The sequence below is a fragment of the Kwoniella mangroviensis genome (assembly GCF_000507465.2).
Source record: "Kwoniella mangroviensis CBS 8507 chromosome 1 map unlocalized Ctg01, whole genome shotgun sequence".
Taxonomy (NCBI): domain Eukaryota; kingdom Fungi; phylum Basidiomycota; class Tremellomycetes; order Tremellales; family Cryptococcaceae; genus Kwoniella; species Kwoniella mangrovensis.
The window spans coordinates 12957442-12977915 of record NW_027062533.1 but is presented as its reverse complement, the minus strand read 5'-3'; the positions used below and the strand labels follow the sequence as shown (position 1 = coordinate 12977915).

The window sequence follows — 20474 nt, the reverse complement described above, 5'->3', positions numbered from 1 at the left end:
CAGTGATCGAAAGGTAAAAATTCAGTGGATTTTTAGTGTCATGAAATAAAGAGTCGGATAGATCCATCCCACAAAGATATCTATTTATACCTTTTGCGCCAAACATCTTATTTTGGAATCGTTAAGCATGCCTGTGTTATCGATCTTCTAGCTTCTTGGCATACCTTCCCCATCTCGGTCTTCCAGAACCTCCCTCATTAACATTGTTACGTCAATGATCCTGCTCAACACCGCTACACCGAGATAGATCTTGATCTCGAATGAAATATGGGTCATTGCATGCTCAAAAGAAGCAGAGACGGTGGGGAATGACCTCATGCCATGCAACAAGTCTCAAACGAAGCACGCATAGCTTAGTGCGACGCCGAAAGCACGAAGGGAAGGGTCAAAGTCCGATCACACACACATACGAAACACTAGCCACTAGCCGTCGGCGTGGCTGTGCCATACTGTACTACTGTACCACCACAAACTTTATAGCTTACTGTATAGCGAAAGTACTGTATGTCATCATCTGTGTCAATCACAAGAGACATTTCGGTTACATAGACTAATATAATCAACTATCAACTATGATATCCTTCGAGCTAAATCTCGCTTACCACATCCACATCATCACGTACCTCTTTTACTTCACATGCCGGAGACTTCGCGCATACGAAGGTCCTCTACGTATCTATCGCTTTCCACCGTGGGCTTCGGTCTCGGCAGGAAGTTGATGGTAAATTCCATACCTGTCCGCAGTAAAAGTATTGTCAGTAACGTATGCTCTTTTCCTTACTCCTTTTGGGACTTCCAAGGTCTGATCTGCGTCCAGATGGCGAAATCACTCACTTGCTAAGGATGTAAGGGATACCAGCGAATTGGGGTCCATACCTAGCTGCATTATCGTAAAATTCGTACACGGGAATAGCGTGAAGTTTCATGTTAACCGGAACAGCGAAGGTCTCTGCGTCGGTGATCCGGAAGTCAGTTTGAGAGATTTTGTATGGGACGAGAAGCGGGATAATTACTGTTAGGAGGGAGTTCGACCAAGTAGAGTTTCTTACACTCTTTCGGTTGAGAAATGTGAGCAGGGATGTAAGGGTACTATTTCAATCATTTAGCTTACTACTCTATACAAGAGGTCTGAGAGCTCAGCTCCTTGGTAACTGACATAAAAAGTATCATAATTGGGTCTCCACCAGGTACCCAACAGGTCACCGACTTTCCAATCTCCACCTGCAGGACTGATCCAGAGCAAACCGTCGCCGCCGGTAATTTTGGTATTCCCATTGAGGGAAGTGGTGATTCCTTGCACTTCAGTCATTTTACCGGCATGAATGAGAGATGGGGTGAAGGGAACACCGAGTTGTTCGTTGAGTCGGTTGATAAGACCAGAAGAGTCGGATTCGACGGGATCAAGGTATCCCCCGGGGCTAAGCAATTGCTATCAGCTTTTGATCAACTCTGTCATCGGTTTAATGAGAGCTGACGTTATTCCATAAGAAGGAGAATACCCTCACTTACAGCTTATAGAATGCATTGGCAACTTGTAATACCAAGACATGAGGGAAGTCGTGAACCTGATCAATACCAATCTCACGTCAGCTTTCTCTCGAGCCTTGAAAGATTAAGCTGACTGACATTGACCAGCATGATCGCTTCGACTGATCTTCTTATACCTGATTCAGCATATTGGTCTTCGAGTCGTTTGAGTCGAGCGGTAACCGAATTATCTTCTTCAGGTTGAGATTCTCTTTCGCTAAGAAATGTGAATAGCTAGTCATGAGCGGTACGAACACCTCGTTGCGGCTGAGTAATAGAGCAGGTAGGTTTCGGGGAGCGGCTGTGGAGAAGCAGAATGACAGTAGGTGACAAGAGAATGAGAGTTGACAGGGTGGCCAATGTCCAATACGTATCCAGAAGTAGAAACGTTCACAGGAAACAGGAAAGACAAATTGAAAAGTTTGAGGTCAAGTATGAACCAGGTCTTGTAGTCCTTCTATCTCGAATCAATACTGTCTCATGGTAGAAACCAAGCGCAGTATGGTGAATGGCACTCACATGAAAGAGTATCCAGAGAGAGGATGGCTATACAGGTAAACAATGTTTGTAAGTTAAGTTATCTCGTGTGACAACAGAGGTATCAGGCAAGCTTACACGTTGACTGCTTCGAGAGACATTGTGCTATATTTAATTTGTTCGTTTTGAGAATTGATCAAGATAGGAGGGGTGATCTGTAGATGGGTGTAGAGAAAGATGAGTAAGGTGAAGACAGCCGCGTTGACATTTTATACGACCACTAAACCATTGCCAAATGTCAGTCGACTCAACTCTTGTGTGACACTTTTGGATCAGCGCACAGACCTCCTTTGGATCTGACATGGATGATCATATGATATCATCCCCACTCTGGTTTACAGTGCTATATTATATGCACGTTAGGGTACATTGGACTTGTTCCTTTACAAATTATGAATATCGATAATCACCATACAACATTAGTTCTATGGACATGATACGAGAATGAACAAGAAGAATAAATGAAACACCCGAGGTCATCTCCTTGACACACCCGTAACTACGCATAAGCAGGTAAAGCTCCCTCACCGTCTTTAGCTTTCCATCTCCCCTCTTCATCATCTACGAAATGGACACTCTGATGTTCTTTCCCACAACCTATCACGGGACATCTGAAAGTATATTCATCAGGTTTGGGAGGATCGGGTTTCTTCACTTTCCTACTTGCATTCTTTCGTCTCCTCTTCTTTTCAGGCGTTCCATCATTTGTTTCATGTCGTACGATCGAAGAAATCTCTAAGGGGGTTTGAGGAGTCTGTAAGGAATTTAAACAATATTCATCTAATAAATGTCCACATCTCAATACCCACAATTTATCACTTGGTGACTTGTATGCTGAGGAGACCAATAGAGGTAGATGACATTCTGAACAGACCAAACATTCCTTCTGCTTGATTGTATTATTCTTTATGATATTTCCTTCATCATCCAGTTCGATAGGTTCGTTGCGAACGATAGAATCCATATCGAAATCATTGGTGAATCCTTTCGTGATCATTGTTTTGGGATATGGTGGAGGAGCAATTTTGGATAGAATCGTTTGAATATCTTCTTGTTGCTGTTGATGTCTTATTCCTCCTCCGAACATCCCGCCAGCTAATCCTCCAAGTTGGAAACGCATTTCCATCTCTGCCCTATCGGGGTCACCTCTTCCATTGGCGAATCTAAAGACCTGTCCGAGAGGTGCAAGCCATCCAGGTACCGCATCGTTGTTGAGTTCGTCGGCTGGGATTTGAGCTTGAGGAGGAGCATTGCGTCTGAACAAACCTCCTCCTCCTAGACCGATCCTTCTTGGTGGAATGGGTACAGTGACGGGTGGAGAAAGGATTTGTCGTCGTCTTTCATCTTCTTGATCATTAATTATCGCATCGTGCGCTTCACCTCTTCGATCTAAAAGCTCGTCGATTTCTATTGGTCCATCAAGGATATCAGCATGATCAACCTCCGAAACATTCTAGGATGACTGGGTTCAACAACTCACCATCCATCATTCTCCTAAATCTACCAGGCGAAGGAGCCCTGAAAATCCTATCCTGCGCATTCTGATTCTGATTCAGTCGTTGTCTGATGGCTCCATAAGCCCGAGATTGGTGAGCTTGTCGTAGTATAGGTCGAAGATTAGGAGGGGGATTAGGATTAGGATTAGGATTTCTATTCTCTCCAGTGAATACAATATCATCATCACTATCATCATCAACCTCCACAATTGTATTCCTTCTTCCTGACGGTCTTTCCGCTGGCTGTTGACTTGCGCTACTTCCACCCATACCCGCATCTGCATTTCCATCAGGTTGACCTCTCCTCCTATCTTGAAGAATCTGCGATAAACCCCTCTGATCACCTCGTCTAACATTCAACGTCTCATCCAAGTTCCTCCGTCTGTTGAAGGCAGCGATATTATTTCGGTTTCTAAGCTCAGCAGGAGGTGATGAAGGTATGTCTGGATTGTTTCTAGGTCGGTTTACAAGAGGTATATCCCCGAGAGATGAGTCTGTGTCTGAGCCTGATTCTGATGATGAAAAGGGCGATCTTCGTCGACGGTAAGATGCTTCGGCATGATGTAAGTCAGGGGAAGAAGAGAGGGAGGAGATTGAGGGACTACCAAATATCGATGAGACTTCGGGAGAGTACGACATTACGATGAGGCGATATGGAAGGACGTAAGTTGTAGAAGACAGTTGAATAGGGTGGGTGAAAGGGGATGTTGAGTTGCGGTTGACTGAATTCTACTATTACCTCACCTGCTGATTTAACGGTGAGATATCCGCGCAAGTCACTGTTCTCCTTTTTGGTGCAGAGAGTAGAAAAGACTCCTGGCTATGTATCTCGAAGTAAGGGTGAGATGACAAAGAAACAGAAGTGAAGAATAGACAAATTGGTTGCAGCTCAGCTTTGACCTCCACTCTTATCCCAATCTTTCGTTTTGGGTGGCAAATCAAACAAGAATTGATTCCGTCATTGTAAGTGGCATATCAGATTGACTGTCCGTCCCTTCATCCGTATAGCAATAGCAATGTCATTATAAAGGCATAATTATATGTATAGCTGATGAATGAGATGTAGTCACCACAATCGATGTGCTTTGCTCCGCCACTTTCCCATACCTTCCTCCACTATTGTTTCTACTTTGAGGCAACCTACGATCATCCGCTTAATGGACAGTCTTGTTAGGTGAGAACTTTGATCTCGCTCTCAACTTGGGACCGAAGATCATCAAGACGATAGGAATGGGAGCCAGAAGTAAAGCCAGGAACCCGAGGAGGGAAGATGCCCATTGAGCTGAACGAAGAAATAATGTCAGTGTGTGATCTCAAGTAGGAGTAGTAACGGAGGAAGAATAACTCACTTCCTAATTTTTCGTACATCTGAGTAGCGAAGAGAGGGCTACACATTCACACATCAGAGACGTTAGCTGATGTTCCTATGACCACGGTCGATTTCGATCTATCAACTTGTCTTAACTTACAAAGCAGCACCGAATAGCGATCGAACGATAGCTAAATGACAAAGTCAGCCTTTTGGCAATAGTATAGCGATCCAAAATAGTCAACCCACTCGCACCGGCCAAAGCACTCGCAGCAGACCAGAGGTAAACATCAACGATATAATTGAATCTGCGCAAGTACCCCAATCCAAATCATCAGCGACGATCATACATATTTTGACTTTGTTGGGAGGCAGGAAAGAACACTTACAGCGAAACGAACATTCCCAAAGTCCCAATACCAATCAATCCACCAGCAATGACAGGTGATATCCAATGGATTGAGCTGTAAGAGGTCCATCCAAACCAGAACATGGCAATGACCAAGCTCCATCCTGAAATCACACAAAGTTCTAATCTCTTTTCAGGTCGAGGTGGGAGTGGTGCGACTTTAGCTGCGTGTCGTTGGAACCGAGGTTCGATCACTGTCATGAATCTACAAGGAATTTGCCATGGGCGTCAGCAAGAAAACAAACACATATAGTGAAGATGTGGCTCTGATCAGCGATGGGGTAAGGAAGTGTATGAAGCACTCACAGGATAACACAGATTACACCACCCGTGAAGAATCCTAAGAAACAAAGACCGTTTTGGAGATTGTTGAATCCGTGATTGATAACGAACTGCACAAGGACCAAAACGAATGGTTAGGTTTACACCAGAATGGGAAGATGTGTTTTTTTTTTCCAGTACTCACAACAAATGGATAAGCTTCGAACAAGAGATACACCACACCATACACGAAAGACATGTACATCGTGACTGCCAACAACATAGGTTCGAGAGCTACACCAATACAAAATAGATGGTTAGTCACCTGAATCATCTTGAAAGAATGATATGATGACTTACCGAGGATGACAAAAGGTTTAGCCAAGATATCATATAATCTAGATTTCCATCTATTATCTACTTTTTCGACTGTAGACAATAAAGCGTAAAGTCAATACATGACTTTGATCACGAGGATAACTCTCCATAGATACTTACGAGGTGCATACCATCTTTCTTCCTGAGTATCTTTCCTTAACCTCTTCGCTTTATGAACCAAGATCTTTGGTGCGTATGTCTCAGGAACGAACACAACGATAACTGCCAAACAGACTCCAGCGAATATCGTTAGAATCCAATAAACCCATCTCCAACTCTACAAATAGTCCCAGATTAGCTATATTACCCACATACCCACAACACGGGTCGACAGAACGAGCGAAAACTTACAGTACCAGTAACCTGAATAGCTCCAGCTACAATTGGCCCAACACTTGGACCAGCGAATGGAGCCAGTGCGAAAAGACTCATTGCCTGTCCGCGATGATCCGTATCCCAAATATCGGCAATCATAGCACCTGAATTGGTCAATGGTGCAGAAGCGAATATTCCACCGAGCAATCTAAATATCAAGATAGATGCTGTGTTTTTGGACAGGGCACAGCCCACTTGCATACCGGTGTAGACGATGAAAGATAGGATGAAGATGGGTCGTCGACCGTAGGATTCGGATACTAAAATGAAAACGAGATAAGCTCAGTATTACTGGATCTTTCCTTTCCCCATGAGGTTGGTGTGGAGCGGTACCACTCACAAGGACCCCATAGGATAGGACCTATACAATAACCAGCCACAAACAAGGAGATTGTTAGGACAGCTACTTCTTGGGAGAAACCGAAGTATTCCTCCATATCTTGTACGATACCGGATGGGGAGGATGAGGCGAAGGTTGAATTGAGTACGAGTAACCCGGCGATACCTGTTAGTCCCCATCGGTAAAGGACGCCCCAGTTCTGCAATACGACAAGATCTCAGTGTCAGCGTTACTGTGCAAGAACGAGAAGATTGGAGGATATATGAGCTACCCGTCTGGTAGGCCACACTGAGGAGGTTTCCTAAAACCAAAACTTACCTTCGGGTTGATCTTCTCCCCCGGCTCAAATTTCACGGCCCAAGGATCCGGACCTTTCTCTTCCCTCTCCTGGTCCCTCTCATCCTCTTCTTCCCTACTTCTTAGGGCCCTCAGACCCATCTCCGCATCGCTTCCTGTGGGAGCTACACCTCCAAATGGACTGACAGCTGGAGGAGTTGAGTATTGCCTCGAAATGGGTACCATCCCTACACCTTGGACTGTATCCGTGCCAGATGCAGTATGGGTATGATGTTTCACCTGCGTACCAGTTGAAGTCCTTTCGATTTTGGTGAATCCATCCCTCTCTTCTTCTTTGTGCGATTTACGTGATAAAATCCTATGTAGCCCATGTCCATGTCCATGTTTCTCATTGAATCCTAACTCCTCTCTTGCCAACAAGCCTACATCTTGATCTCCCTTTTCACCGATCGTACCAGCTTGATGATCTTTCTGATCCCCCTGAATACCCTCAAACGCTTTTGTACCTGGCTGAGGCTGTCCGTGTAATCCCCCTGCTCCAGCAACTGGTAAAGTCGGAGTAGGGCTTTCCGACCCGGAGCGAGATTCGTCGTTTTTCATAGGTGGTTTCTCGCTGGTAGTTTGCTCGTGAGCTAGAGAGTTGATTGGGAAGGTCGTAGGGGCCGTTCGGGTGTGCTGTAAGACGGGGTGAGTGGGGTCGAGAGGTTGAGAGGCGACGTTTAGGTCTTCGTTGTTGTTGTAAGCAGGGTTAGAGGACGAACGAGCACCAATGGGCGCACCGAGATCGAGTGGATTCGTGGACGTCGACATCTTGAGGTATGGTGACGTTGTTTATCTCTTGGTCTCTGTATTTCTCCAGCCTCCAAATAGTCAATCGCTCTATAGATTGATGGCGACTCTATATATCTCAGAAAGACTGTTCGAACTATGACTGAAGATACCTGTTGTACAGCGTGGACAGGTGAGATACTGTATGCTACAAAATGTAGAACTTGATATAGGGATACGTCCCGTTGTTGTTACGATATATCAACGAGTGATGATTTGTAAGATTTTTTTTTTGGTAAATCTTGAAATGAGGCTTGTGATTTTGTGATTTTGTTCTATTTCCGGATCATGCGGATCAAATCAGGATCAACTCAACGAAGCATGCGAAACCTCGGGTACGGCCGATCAAGTCAACGATATGAATAATCAACAAATGGGACAGACAGTGTAGGATGAATGCTTTTTATTCCATTCAGGGGAATGATAATTGAGATACACCCACAGCCAGTGGTTTTCACTTTCCTTACTCAGCATATTATCGCATCGGACACCGACCTAGTTTATGAGTGGAGTTTCAGACGGAAAACCGAAGATTAAGCTTACTCCCTGCCTGGGATGTACCACTCATCCGGTTGGAGCCGCGGTAACGGCCGTATAGGGAAATTTTCATGCAGCTCGGCATATGCTAGATCCTATGGAATGGAACACATCGAGCGCGCTTTATCGGCGGTGATACTCATACATCTCGCAAAGGTAGATAATGACAGAGCTTGGATCACAACCCTGCGGGTGATGTACATATGTGTATGACAGACGTACAGTTGACATCGTGCTCTGATAGGCTATCATCTCTTCTGAGAAGAAGTCACAAGCTTCAAAAGCATCTCTCTGTACTGCATGAAAATACTCGTAGCGCTGGAATTTAGCAGGATAACCTATTTAAACTTGAATTGCATCTCGATCGGCCACAATGACGTCAGGGCTCACGCTTTAATCTCGTTGGGTACTCACCATGAATCATCTTTAGACCATCGTTGCATTGATATTGATATAAACCTTCCATCATTGACTGCTTTCCTATCCTCAAGCAAACGAAACATAATGACATCGAATTCTACCAACCCCACTGAGGCACCTCCGCCATATCAACCCGGAGGAGCAAGACCCAACGTGTCCGTTACCACGCCCTCAGGCGATGTCCGATCCACTTCTCAAGATGCCGTCGCACAAAATCGACCAGGCCATCAGAGGACCCCGTCGAACGTTTCTGACGTGAGCGATTTGACCGACGAGGAGCCAGATAAACTCGATCCAAAAGAGGTGGAGATGAGAAGAAGTATGGATGATGAGCAGAGGGATTTACCTGAAGGTTGGGTAAGGTGTTTTGATCCGAAGTGAGTAGGGTTCCTGGTGGCCATATATCACGATCGGATAGAGGGGTTTGGATGGGCTGGGCTGAAATTGACCTGTTTGAAATAGACAACAACATGCTTTTTACGTTGATGAACGTACCAAACGATCAACATGGTTACATCCCTATGACGATCCCGAGTTTCTCAGGAGTTTACCTACTACCCACCCTGCTCACCCGGAATCAAAGGAAGGTCAAGCTATAAGAAAGAAATCAGAGGACGAAAAGATCTTACAAGATAAGATCAAAAGTACCAAAAGTACAAAGGATGGCAGAGAACAGCAACAACAACAAAGTAAGAATGTGGTTTCTGGGGATGAAAGAAACTGGTTCCAGAAGAAGAAAGATAAGTTGATTGGAACTAAGGAAGAGAGGGCGAAAGCGAAAGAAGAGAAGAGAAAGGCGAAGGAGGAACAAAGAAGGAAGATGATTGTGAGCTTTCGTCTTGAGCGTAAGAGGTGGTGAAGCTAATGCTCGAATTATGTCGCAATAACAGGAAGCTCAAGCTGCTTACCAACGAAGAAGACAGGAATTGATCAATCAACAACTCAATGATCCTAATATCCGTAGGTACACCAAAGTTGTAGCTACACTGGGTCTATGCTTATACCTCTACTCTACTAGGTCGTATGTATGCTAGCGATCCATATAGGTACGCTGCCCCTTCCACGCCTTTCATGAGAGGTGGAGGGATGTACGGCAGTCCTTACGGTTATGGTGAGAACTTCTCTCAATTCCTTTTTATCATGGTGTAAGCTGACACATCGGATCATGTAGGCTACGGCGGTGGATACGGTCGAAGAGGTTATGGAGGAATGGGTATGGGTGCGCCCATGCTCATGGGCGGTGGAGCAGGTCTATTAGGTGGAATGTTATTGGCAGACGCTATGACTCCCGGTGAGCTCATGGCTATATCCATTCTGCTCTTCACCACTGGATTCATAATGCTAATCAATCAAAATCGTGAACGTAGACTATGGAGGAGGTTTCGGAGGTGGAGGTGATTTCGGTGGTGGTGGTGGTGACTTTGGTGGCGGCGGTGATGGTGGTGGAGGTGGGATGTAAGAGTAGATACTGTAGAATAATATGATTGTAGAGTCAGAAATAGTAGGTATCGTTTTCAAGTCTGATTATGGTTATATGTAGTGGTTTGATTCTGGTCTGGGCCACTCTTCCAGGATGCGAGCTCTTGAGTGCGATGCATGGATAGCAAAGACTTCTTGACCATTCGGAATGTGAATGATGTATGGGGTCATGGTTTTGTGGGGCCCCGAAGATCAAGAACCGAGTGCAGTGTTGATCGTTGATGTTTTCGAGTGAACGAGTGAACGATGTCAATATGATGGTGAACACAACGTAACTATCAAAAACATCGTGTACAGGTTACCTCTATAGTAACGCTCCCTCGCTAGGAGATGCGGAATAAGCAGACCTTTCCAACGGTCAGTACGAGCGGACATTTCAGATGATATACGATACGATGCAATCCTCTCGTCCACCAACATTTCGGCGCCCCTCAAACCTCTCTATCCGACCTCCTTCACCTAATCTACAACCAACCCCTGGACAAGGTCTCAGCACACCTACGAACCTTACCAACCCTTATTCCAATCTCTACTCACCCCGACGAACGGCCTTACCGCCTTCTCCCACGCACTCGAACGTGTCTTACGCAAGTCGTGGTTCCTCTTCGGGCGTAGGTGTGGGAAACAGAGATGATCATCCTCCTCCCCCTCCTGTACCTAGTAAAGGTAATGAAAAAGACAAGAGACTACCTGGTATACCGAGTCCACATAAATATCAGAGTACCAAAGGGTCGGCTACGGGGGTGTATGATAATAAATTGGTGAGTTGGTGTGGTAGCGTGGTTCCTTTCATACCTGTGCGTGATAGATTTAGGTATATGGTATCAAAGGTAGATACGGGTGAATATACAAGCTTGGATATTCCATCTACCTCTAATCCTTGACTGGATATAAAATTGTCGTGTCTGTATTCTGTCTGAATGTTGAGATCGCATTCGCTAATATGCCCTCACCATCACTTTCCACTGCAATCTTACAGGTCTCGTCTACCCTCTCTCACCTTCCTCCATTACCACCTCTCTCTCCCGTACCTATCTCAGGATCCTCTTCATCACTACATCCAACAGGATCTTCGAGTCACCTTCATCCTTCACCCAGACCATCGATATCGAACCAATCTTCCTCTGGGGGAATAGTAGTCTATCCGGATGGCACCCCCCTGACAGATCATCAACACCACCAACATGATTTGAGTGGGAGGATAGCAGAGTCAATGACTATGGCTCATTCCAGTCCTAGTAGTCCGTGGAGTCTACTGACAGTACATGTCTTACCTCTCTTTGCGGGTAGTGCGCTCAAAACGCCATTAGAGGATTTGAAGTAAGTCGCAGCAATTTGCTTAACTTCGCTGTCCACCTAGCACCTGCTGACGAAGCTGCTCAATCCTATGTAGTCATTTGTGTCACTCTCATATCATATCGACATCTCAGCGTTATCCACCTTCCCGGATAGTCTCGCTTCTCACGGCGGATCTGAGAGAATTTATAGCTTCTGGGATGTTAACTCTAAAAGCCAAGTTTGAGACGCTCGAAGAAGGCAAGGTGGTCAGTAGAGCTGCAGAGGTGTGGATATTCTTCTGGGCACAGGTATTACCTGTAAGTTCGAGTACTATCGCATCCACTGGTTGGCAAAGTCGTCCAGTCGTCCAATATCAATATATGTTGATGTTTTCGATTTACGCTATAGTACGTAGAAGGAGTTTTCCTTCCTTTCACACAACTTCGTGATCTTCCTTCAACAAGTTCCTCAACATATCAGACCTCATCATCATCACCTATCCCCTTCCGTCACTTACTACTATCTGGCTTCCTCTTACATATCTTACTTCCTCTACTCCCTCGACTGATCCCACAAATCACAAAGAATACCAATACATCCTCACCCATTATACCCAATTCGTATCCACCACCTACCACTCAGGAATTATCAAAGATCTTACAAATGTCGTTGGTATTATCAACCCAAGCTAGATATTCTGCGTTCTTCACTGCCATACCTACAGATCAAGAAAAAGAAAATCATGATGAGGAAGTAAGAGAGAATGTAGAGAGGCTGGGTAAAGCAATTAGATGGAAACTGAATCAAATTGAAATCGAATCTCAATTACCTTTACCTTCTACTAATCCTAATTCACCTATCAAGAATTCACCCACCCACATTGCTCGGAGATCTGGATCTGGGTCGACCGGTGGTTTACAGAGAGGACCTAGTTTGAGTCAATCTGGAAGATATAGACGCAGAGGTTGGAGAGCATCGGCTAATTTGGGATTGCTGAGTTTGAATCAGTACCCAAACGAGAATGATCGGATGTCAAGACAGAATAGTGGAGATGTCTATCAGAATCTCGATTACAAAGATCGAGATAAGATCGATGAAGAAGAAGGTGATGGTGATAATGGACAAGAGAATGTACCACTATCAAGATTACGAACGAATACCAATACTAGCACGAGTGATTCACTTGTTCCACCAACATTCCCGAATGGTGGCTCAGGATCGATGATGTCGATGGGATCTACGATAGTGAATGGTGGATCAACAGTGGGAAATAGTTCGATTGCAACGGGAGGAAGTACGATAAGAGGTGAGAGTTTAGCTTCGTACGGTGAGACTCCCTCTGCATCGATGATGAACCCAAATACCAACTCGACAAAAGGTGGGAATGAGATGATGTATGGTAGACCTGTGCCTAGGAGAGGAAGGGCAGAAAGCGAAGGAAGTGAAGTTCTCGGTGCTGGGGCAAGGGGTGATAACAGGATATGATTATAGAAGGTGCATCTCGAGATATATACTGTCTGGTCGTACCAGGGCAGGAGGATGTATCCCATATGATAATATATGTTATCTGATCTAATCTGTTCGTGCGTGTGTGTGTGCGTGTGTGTGTGTGTCTTTGATGGGAAGTACTTTACTTTGATTGTTCATTATGACACTACGCACGGACCATCAAGCCATCAACACACACACACACGTACATCACAACAACAAACATCAATACACCTCCCGCTTGACTCTTTTCATTTTCTTTCCTCCTCATGTCCTCACCCTTCCTCAGACCTTGAGAATTTTGTAAATATCACTCTGAAAACAGTAGCTAAACAGTCGCTCTTTCCATCTGACCTGATACTGGCTAATGGCCGATAAACAACGATGGACACCGAACAACCCCCTCAGCCATCTCACCTCAGGAGTCCGACCATCGATTCATCCCTTCACACCCCGTTACATAGGAGGAGGTCTGAGTCGGATCTTACTGATCATACCCGAGGACATATACCCCCTACAGCCCGAGTCGATGGACATCGTTACACGCCTTTTCTACCCTCCGAGCTCTTAGAGCGACCAGTTCGATTCACATCTTACACCGAAGAGTTCTTTTCTCAATGTCATATATCCGATGTACGAGTGGTCTCCACGCCAAACTTACCTTCTAGTACACTTCATCTTACAACTTTCCTTTATCGACCTCACTCTTCCATAGCGGCCTATCATCCTCAGATACGAAGTTGGTACAAGAATCCCAGGGATAAAAATAAATGGATAGTTGATGAACCTCCCAAAAGGAAATTCAATCAACTACCTTTCCATTTCATGTGAGTTTATATAGCTAATTCAAGTAAAGTACTTCGAACACGCCATCTTGACAAGGGGGAGCTGACTGATTTATCGTCTGAAAATCAGGGAATGGATATATACATGTCTCCCGATACATCAAGATCGAGTGAACTTCGCCCAGACATCTTCCAAACCTATGCAAGCTTATTTCAAAATACGCTGCCACAAGTATGGATTCGGTAAACCGTTACTCGAAGTAACAAAGAAGACTTGGATTCAAGTTTGGAACGAAGTGAGGGATCATTGGAAGACTTGTGATGTACCTTATTGTACGAGTGAGCTAAATTTCCTCCGCTACTTTGCTGTCCGGCAGGCAACTAGCTCACCAAACGCTTTATCAGATGCAGGAAGGAATTTAGGAGATATGCCTTTCTCTCCTCCCATCAGCGTAGAAACTTCCCTATCACCTTCCGGAGAAGCTACACCGTGGTCGACAGATACCAGTATTAGCCTTTCACCAGAAACATCACCAAGTCAGTGAGTACTATCAACATATTTAGATTGAGTGACCCAATCAGCTCTGATACATCATGACATCACTAGACTGGATATCGCACCAACCTACTATCAACAGACAATCACTGCAAATCCTCTGATTGAATATTACATCCAGTCAGAGGGGCAGGTCGGACCCGATAAATTCCTGAGTTGTCGATTCCGGAAATCAAGGAAGAGGACCAGTCTGAAGGAGGTTAAGGGTGAGTGTTAATGACTATCAAGAAGTCATCATAAATCATGTCGCTTGAATCATGTACATTTGCTCCGTTATTTTTTTGATTTGTATCACCCCTTTTTCGTAGCATCGCTTTCATTCATCGTTCATGATGTGAGATAAAGCAGTGTGATATCGCCCATCTTCTCACTTCGATTCTCTCAAATACATCTTGACCTCGCTCATACCTGATTGTCGCTCACGTAGACCGCATCAGCGATTTCCTCCATCGCCGACCACATCACCTCACGCCCCCACCGGAAAACCTTCATGATCATCCTTCTCTCGCTTACGCACTTTTTAACGATCCGCCACAGTTATCTCTTGTGGTCAAAGTCAATATCGTTTCGAGAAATTGGGGTGAGATAAGATATGGATACTATGTTCTGCACAATGCGGATGGAATCACACTACTGGATGCCATGCATTCATTACAGCTGAGGTGACTTTTCTCCTGACCTAGATACTCATATCTGGAGTAGCGCTTTACTGACAAATTTTCGCCGTACTAAAGTATGAACCAGAACATCAAGCGTTTTCAGAAGATCCCAATGTACCAAGAGATGCTGGATGAGGATGAATACAAAGCTGCTCGGGATACCTCAGCTTATCTGCGGATGAAGAGGTCATTTAGCAGGAAAGTTCAGAAGTTCGCCTTACGAACTCGACCTCGGTAAGTCTTCCTTGTTGCGGGAGAAGTGATCAAGACTGGCAGTGACTGAAGCTAAACGTATGTCAGATCTGTTGTTAATGATGTCAGATATCTTGGATATTCAGATGAGCAATCAAAAGCGGACTTGTCAGGGCGATATAGAGATTGGGCAGAGTTCGAAATATGGTTCGCCGCTCAACCTGTTCCAGCTCGTGCGTACCCTCGAAAAGACTCCAAGTAGTACGCTTTGCTAATTTAACATCTGAATATAACGAATAGCCTTCATCGATAAGTTTTCTAACTGGTCAGGAAGAGTCCGAAAGAAGAATATCGCACCATGGAACCAACTCCATCTGATGTCTGGTAGTGCATTACAAGTATTGAGTAATTCAGCTTGTGAGTGACCGGACCTTTCGAAAATATATCATTTCGTGCTAGCCTTCATTGACTGGTATTTTTTTTTCTTGTTTTTTTTTCAAAAAATATCATCATAGTGCCGGACTTCGTCCTTCAACAAACCAATCTTCCGCCAGTTTCCGAATCACCATGGGATGCTATCGACCTACCTCCCATTCCTGAAACTGGATTTTTCCCACGAGAAGGACCCATATTTGATTCACCCACAGAAATCACTCCTCCTCCTGAAGCTTCAGGATCCGGTATCCCTCATGGCACGTCAAAAACTCCTAAAAGGAAACACTACCGTTTCCCCGCTGGACGAAATATTGACTCCAGATATCCTGTTTCGCCCAATGAAAGTGAAGAATCGGACTTACTACAAACTCCTCATCAGCCGTCCAGCAGCTCCTCGAGTCCACGAGAGATCATATCTGCCTTACAACGGGGACAGGAAGTACATGGGGGACAAGAGGAAGAAGAAGAAGCTGTCACTACTGGATATGCGAGTTCCGGAAAGACATACTCTCCGCCGCAGAAACCGGAAGGGTACGTTCCTGTGCCGACTCCGAGAAGGAGAGTACCACTTAATCCTATTCAGGAGTTATCTGGTTCTGGGGGAGAGGCATCAAGCACAGGAGGGGCATTGCAGCTTGGTGATATGTTAGAAGGAACACGGCAACAAGAGAAACAGGGTGGTGGTGAGGAGGCTCCGACGTCGCAAGCTGGTCAAGATGTGTCTGTTGCCTCATCGTCAAGTATACAACAAAGTGGTGGAGCGACTCAGCCACCAGCTCGATCTCAACCTCCTTCTCGATCGGATAGTCCGTCCAATGATCAAAGTGGACCGTCATCAAAGCCTGGGAATCAAAATATGCCTTAGGTGGCTTGACAATTCGATTACTGCAGGTTCATTGAGAGATGAGAATTTTGGGTTTATGTATTTAGTCGACTGTCATTAACATAGGATCCGCTGTTCTTGTTCGAACTCAGAGGGATATATATATATATACTGTAGCGTTAGCATAAATTACTACCATATTGTACCTGTCGACTCTGTCGTGAAATCATTTCAGATGAATGGTATAGTCACTTGATGATATCATTTTTATGCTATTGATGTACAGTACTAACAGCAAATGAATCATGATAATCCTCACCATGATCAACTGTGCTTGTATGATATCCTGTGGTACGTAGTAACCAAGCAATGCATCCCTTTCTCTCATCAACATACAAGATGAAATATCTATCTAGCTTAAACACGTTCACTCTCAACCTTCTCATAACCTTTATTCTTCTTACTCTTCAATTTGGCCAATCTCTCTTTACCACCTCCATAGAAATAGACTCCTAGACCTACGGGGATCACCATGAAACCAACTAACAATATAAAGTATTTCAAAGGTGATGAGAGTGTAGGGTAACTTTCGAGTAGATCGTGGTCGGAATCAGGTTCGTCCATTGTGTGTTCTTCTTCCGAGGGATCGATGTCGTCCTCTGAGGTGGTGATTGGGACTATATCATCTTCGTCCTGTTGGTTTTGTTGTTGGATTTTAGTTGTTCGTTTCATTCGAGGTGAGGTGAGTAGATATGAGTGAATGAGTGAGTGGTTGTATTGTAAGTTGTAGCGTGATATCCAATCGAATCATCGAATAGGTGAGATATAAAGAAAATAAAAATAAAAATGCATAGCTTCAGAATTTACTCGTTTCGTTGTTTGTTTTCGACATCCCCGCACATCCAGCCTACCGCTGTTTTCAGATGGAAGATTATAATTCAACACGGAAAGGTACCTGATTGCCTTCTTCATCCGTCTCATGCTCAATTGGTAACTACACAACAAATCCATTATCAGCTTGTTCTCCTCTTTGAATAGCAGAAAGGGAAAGGGTGAGCTTACCTCTCCCGAAGCAACGATCGTGACTTGTTCAGTTGGCTTGTCACCTCGTGCAGTCTTGACACCCTCCATGGCGTAGACTACGTCCATACCTTCAATGACGTGGCCGAAGACGACCTGGATGAGAGGTTAGCACCCTGAATATGTTATATGCGGTGATTTATGTATTGGAGCTCACATGTTTACCATCCAACCATGAAGTCTTGACAGTGCAGATGAAGAACTGATTGGATCGATGTCAGTTGAGGTAGTTCACTATCTGGGAGTCGGAGATACCACTCACTTGGGATCCATTGGTATCTCTGCCAGCATTAGCCATAGCTATGAACACCATTGTTAGTACCATCGTACAGCCGTCTAAGGAATCAATAGGCTATCACATACAGAGTACACCAGGACCGGTATGTCTTAATTTGAAGTTTTCATCTTCGAACTGTCAAAGGATATCATATTGTATCAGCTTGTGTGACCGGGAAGTTGTGGACATATTAGCTAATATCACCCACCTTGTTGCCGTAGATGGATTTACCACCTGTACCATCACCTTTAGTGAAATCACCGCCTTGAATCCTGATAATAGAATAATGATCAGCTCGAGTTACCTATCGAGAAGAGCATATGTTAATAGCTCTAGACGAGTCACACTCACATGAAGTTCTTGATAATTCTATGGAAAGAAGATCCCTGATACCCATATCCCAACTCTTCACCATCGGCAGTCTTACCGGTACATAACGCTCGGAAGTTCTCTACTGTCTTGGGGACGGTTCTACGGAAATCAGACCGTTGTCAGCTTAGCATCTCGTCATGTTATTCGACGTTACTTGACGCACTTTCCGTACAGACCCATCACTACCCTACCGAGGGGTTTACCTCCATGCTCAACATCGAAGTAGACCTATTTAGGAAATCAGTCAGCTTGATTCGTTCAAGTAAAACGAGACAATCAGCTAACCTTGTTGGTAATGACTGGACCTTTGGCTGCGTCTGCACTTCCGATGAAGAAGAATAAAGCGGCTAGGATGGCGGCAAGGAGGGGTAAGAGGGACAATCTGGCCATTTTGTTTTATCTCAAGATGATTGGAAGCTGTATGCTTGAGATGAAGAGATAGATGCAAGACAAAGGTGAATTCAGTCTTTCTCTGTAGGGTGAGTTGTGAACGTGGAGGTTGGACCCAAGGGGAGTCAAGTTTCCCAGAGGGGTAATTCTAGAAGGTGGCATGGGTCTGTGCACTGTGCACGCGACGCGTCCAAGTGATTTTGAAATGTTGAACTTACAGCCATCAGTCATCGTAATGTTCGTGTTCAAAGTATAAAATAGCTCTCAGACACATTTCTCATTCGATCTTCTTTATACACCATCCTCTTTCTGATACTTACGACAAGCTGAAAACAATCTACACCCAAGATGGACGTTTCCGACCCTATATATACATTCTTCCCCGACGCCATCAACTCTTCCTCCCCTCAGACGATCCTATACGAAGCCCTCAACCTTCCTTCTTCAGCTACTCAAGAAGAGATCCGGAAAGCCTATAGGAAACTTGCACTTCAGTATCATCCGGATAAACATTCCCATAAGAACGATGACAAAGAGAAAGAAGAGCTAAATAAGAAGTTTCAGAGGATCGGTTTCGCCTATACGATATTGAGTGATGAGAAGAGTAAGAAGAGGTATGATCAGACGGGTAAGACGGATGATAAGTTTGATTCGGTAGGGGACATGGAAGGAGGATGGGAAGCGTATTTCGAGGGCTTGTTTAAGAGGGTAGATAGGAAGATATTGGATGAGGACAAGGAAAAATATCAGAGTGAGTTGAGTGAAGTCGGGTTTCTTTGAGTCCAGTTCCCTATATTCACTTTACAGAATCAAAGAATTCATTACTCGACTTCCTTTTCTCTCATGTCATACTTTCACAAGTAATAGACATTAAGCTAATCTACATATCGTCCCACAACAGATTCGTCCGAAGAGAAATCCAACCTGATTTCATCATACAAATCCTCCAAAGGATCTCTCCCTACCATCCTAAACTACATCCCCCATTCAAGCTACACTGATGAAGATCGATTCATTCAAATAATCAACTCATTAATCGAATCAGGCGAGTTGGAATCGACCGATAAATGGGAAAAGACATCGACCGATCTTAAAGCGAAGGACAAAAGACGTAAAGCAGGTGAGAAAGCTGCGAAGGAAGCTGAGAAGCAGGCGAAGGAGTTGGGTGTGTGGGAGGAATTCTATGGTAATGGAGAGAAAGGTAAAAGAATGTCAGACAAACAGGAAGAGAAAGGGGAGGGGGAAGGGGGATTGGCAGCTTTGATATTGAAAAGACAACGTGATAGGGAGAATGGGTTGGATGCTTTGGAAGAGAAGTATAGGAAGATCGAAGAGGAACGAACTGCTAAGAAGGCTAAGAAAGGGAAGAAGGGAGAGAAGAATGGACCAATGCCAGTGAGTGACATTTCAATCTTTCGAGGATATGTCAGACCATCGGAATGGATCGCATATTCATTATACAACGGAACAATGGATGAAGGGAATCACATGATCATATGGTGTTCATTGCCGAAAAATCAAAAAAGGACTATCATCTGAACATTTGCGAAAAACGAAAAAAACAACAACAACACAGCGACACAGCTGATATATCACCCTCCTTTGTCATGGTAGGAAATAAGCGATGCAGATTTCGAAGCTTTGCAATCCAAGTTATTCTCCCAAAAAGATAAAGATGAAGAAAAGAAGGGCAAGGGGAAGAGAACTTCGAAGTAGATTCCTGCTCTATGATTTTCTACCTCATCCTCAAATCAAATCCATTCTCAGTATGTACAGTGTATATCGAACCCATCATCTGTTGTAAAAGTATGATTCCACTAGATCTCAATAAGATTCACATATCATTCTTAAAGTGTGATTATGCATATACCACATAACTTTACATCAAGCTAAAATGAACATATCATGCTAATGTGCATACAAATTTACCTAGTACATTCATTAAA

At 44.4% G+C, this 20474-nt stretch overlaps 9 protein-coding genes across 9 annotated transcripts; 4 read left to right on the top strand and 5 right to left on the bottom strand.

Annotated features, from left to right (window-relative positions):
• Positions 1-830: 830 nt before the first annotated feature.
• Positions 831-2165, bottom strand: I203_104912 (uncharacterized protein; the record flags this gene model as incomplete). The annotated part of the gene is made up of 8 exons (XM_019143507.2): positions 831-949; positions 1014-1089; positions 1157-1221; positions 1315-1418; positions 1510-1565; positions 1627-1744; positions 2047-2073; positions 2143-2165. The coding sequence occupies 8 exons, from the start codon at positions 2163-2165 to the stop codon at positions 831-833; spliced, it is 588 nt and encodes a 195-aa protein (XP_019006556.2).
• A 398-nt stretch (positions 2166-2563) lies between these two features.
• On the bottom strand, positions 2564-4199 carry I203_104911 (uncharacterized protein; the record flags this gene model as incomplete). Its single annotated transcript, XM_019143508.1, has 2 exons — positions 2564-3471; positions 3545-4199. The coding sequence occupies 2 exons, from the start codon at positions 4197-4199 to the stop codon at positions 2564-2566; spliced, it is 1563 nt and encodes a 520-aa protein (XP_019006557.1).
• A 515-nt stretch (positions 4200-4714) lies between these two features.
• On the bottom strand, positions 4715-7739 carry I203_104910 (uncharacterized protein; the record flags this gene model as incomplete). The annotated part of the gene is made up of 12 exons (XM_019143509.1): positions 4715-4842; positions 4910-4947; positions 5030-5060; positions 5119-5177; positions 5259-5483; positions 5585-5670; positions 5745-5833; positions 5900-5968; positions 6038-6194; positions 6269-6552; positions 6633-6831; positions 6951-7739. The coding sequence occupies 12 exons, from the start codon at positions 7737-7739 to the stop codon at positions 4715-4717; spliced, it is 2154 nt and encodes a 717-aa protein (XP_019006558.1).
• Positions 7740-8798: 1059 nt separating this feature from the next.
• I203_104909 (uncharacterized protein) lies at positions 8799-10173 on the top strand (the record flags this gene model as incomplete). The annotated part of the gene is made up of 6 exons (XM_019143510.1): positions 8799-9091; positions 9177-9540; positions 9605-9674; positions 9733-9825; positions 9886-10005; positions 10082-10173. 6 exons carry the CDS (start codon positions 8799-8801, stop codon positions 10171-10173), a joined length of 1032 nt encoding a protein of 343 aa, XP_019006559.1.
• A 415-nt stretch (positions 10174-10588) lies between these two features.
• I203_104908 (uncharacterized protein) lies at positions 10589-12956 on the top strand (the record flags this gene model as incomplete). Its single annotated transcript, XM_019143511.1, has 4 exons — positions 10589-10954; positions 11173-11513; positions 11587-11788; positions 11880-12956. 4 exons carry the CDS (start codon positions 10589-10591, stop codon positions 12954-12956), a joined length of 1986 nt encoding a protein of 661 aa, XP_019006560.1.
• A 387-nt stretch (positions 12957-13343) lies between these two features.
• On the top strand, positions 13344-16451 carry I203_104907 (uncharacterized protein; the record flags this gene model as incomplete). The annotated part of the gene is made up of 9 exons (XM_019143512.1): positions 13344-13786; positions 13875-14083; positions 14150-14285; positions 14352-14506; positions 14728-14962; positions 15035-15193; positions 15260-15384; positions 15452-15568; positions 15667-16451. The coding sequence occupies 9 exons, from the start codon at positions 13344-13346 to the stop codon at positions 16449-16451; spliced, it is 2364 nt and encodes a 787-aa protein (XP_019006561.1).
• Positions 16452-16826: 375 nt separating this feature from the next.
• Positions 16827-17033, bottom strand: I203_104906 (uncharacterized protein; the record flags this gene model as incomplete). Its single annotated transcript, XM_019143513.2, has 1 exon — positions 16827-17033. The coding sequence occupies one exon, from the start codon at positions 17031-17033 to the stop codon at positions 16827-16829; it is 207 nt and encodes a 68-aa protein (XP_019006562.2).
• A 307-nt stretch (positions 17034-17340) lies between these two features.
• On the bottom strand, positions 17341-18528 carry I203_104905 (peptidyl-prolyl cis-trans isomerase B; the record flags this gene model as incomplete). Its single annotated transcript, XM_019143514.1, has 9 exons — positions 17341-17403; positions 17472-17585; positions 17647-17691; positions 17752-17789; positions 17853-17901; positions 17975-18038; positions 18118-18237; positions 18302-18366; positions 18424-18528. 9 exons carry the CDS (start codon positions 18526-18528, stop codon positions 17341-17343), a joined length of 663 nt encoding a protein of 220 aa, XP_019006563.1.
• Positions 18529-18876: 348 nt separating this feature from the next.
• Positions 18877-20244, top strand: I203_104904 (uncharacterized protein; the record flags this gene model as incomplete). The annotated part of the gene is made up of 3 exons (XM_019143515.1): positions 18877-19279; positions 19430-19923; positions 20143-20244. 3 exons carry the CDS (start codon positions 18877-18879, stop codon positions 20242-20244), a joined length of 999 nt encoding a protein of 332 aa, XP_019006564.1.
• Positions 20245-20474: the final 230 nt, after the last annotated feature.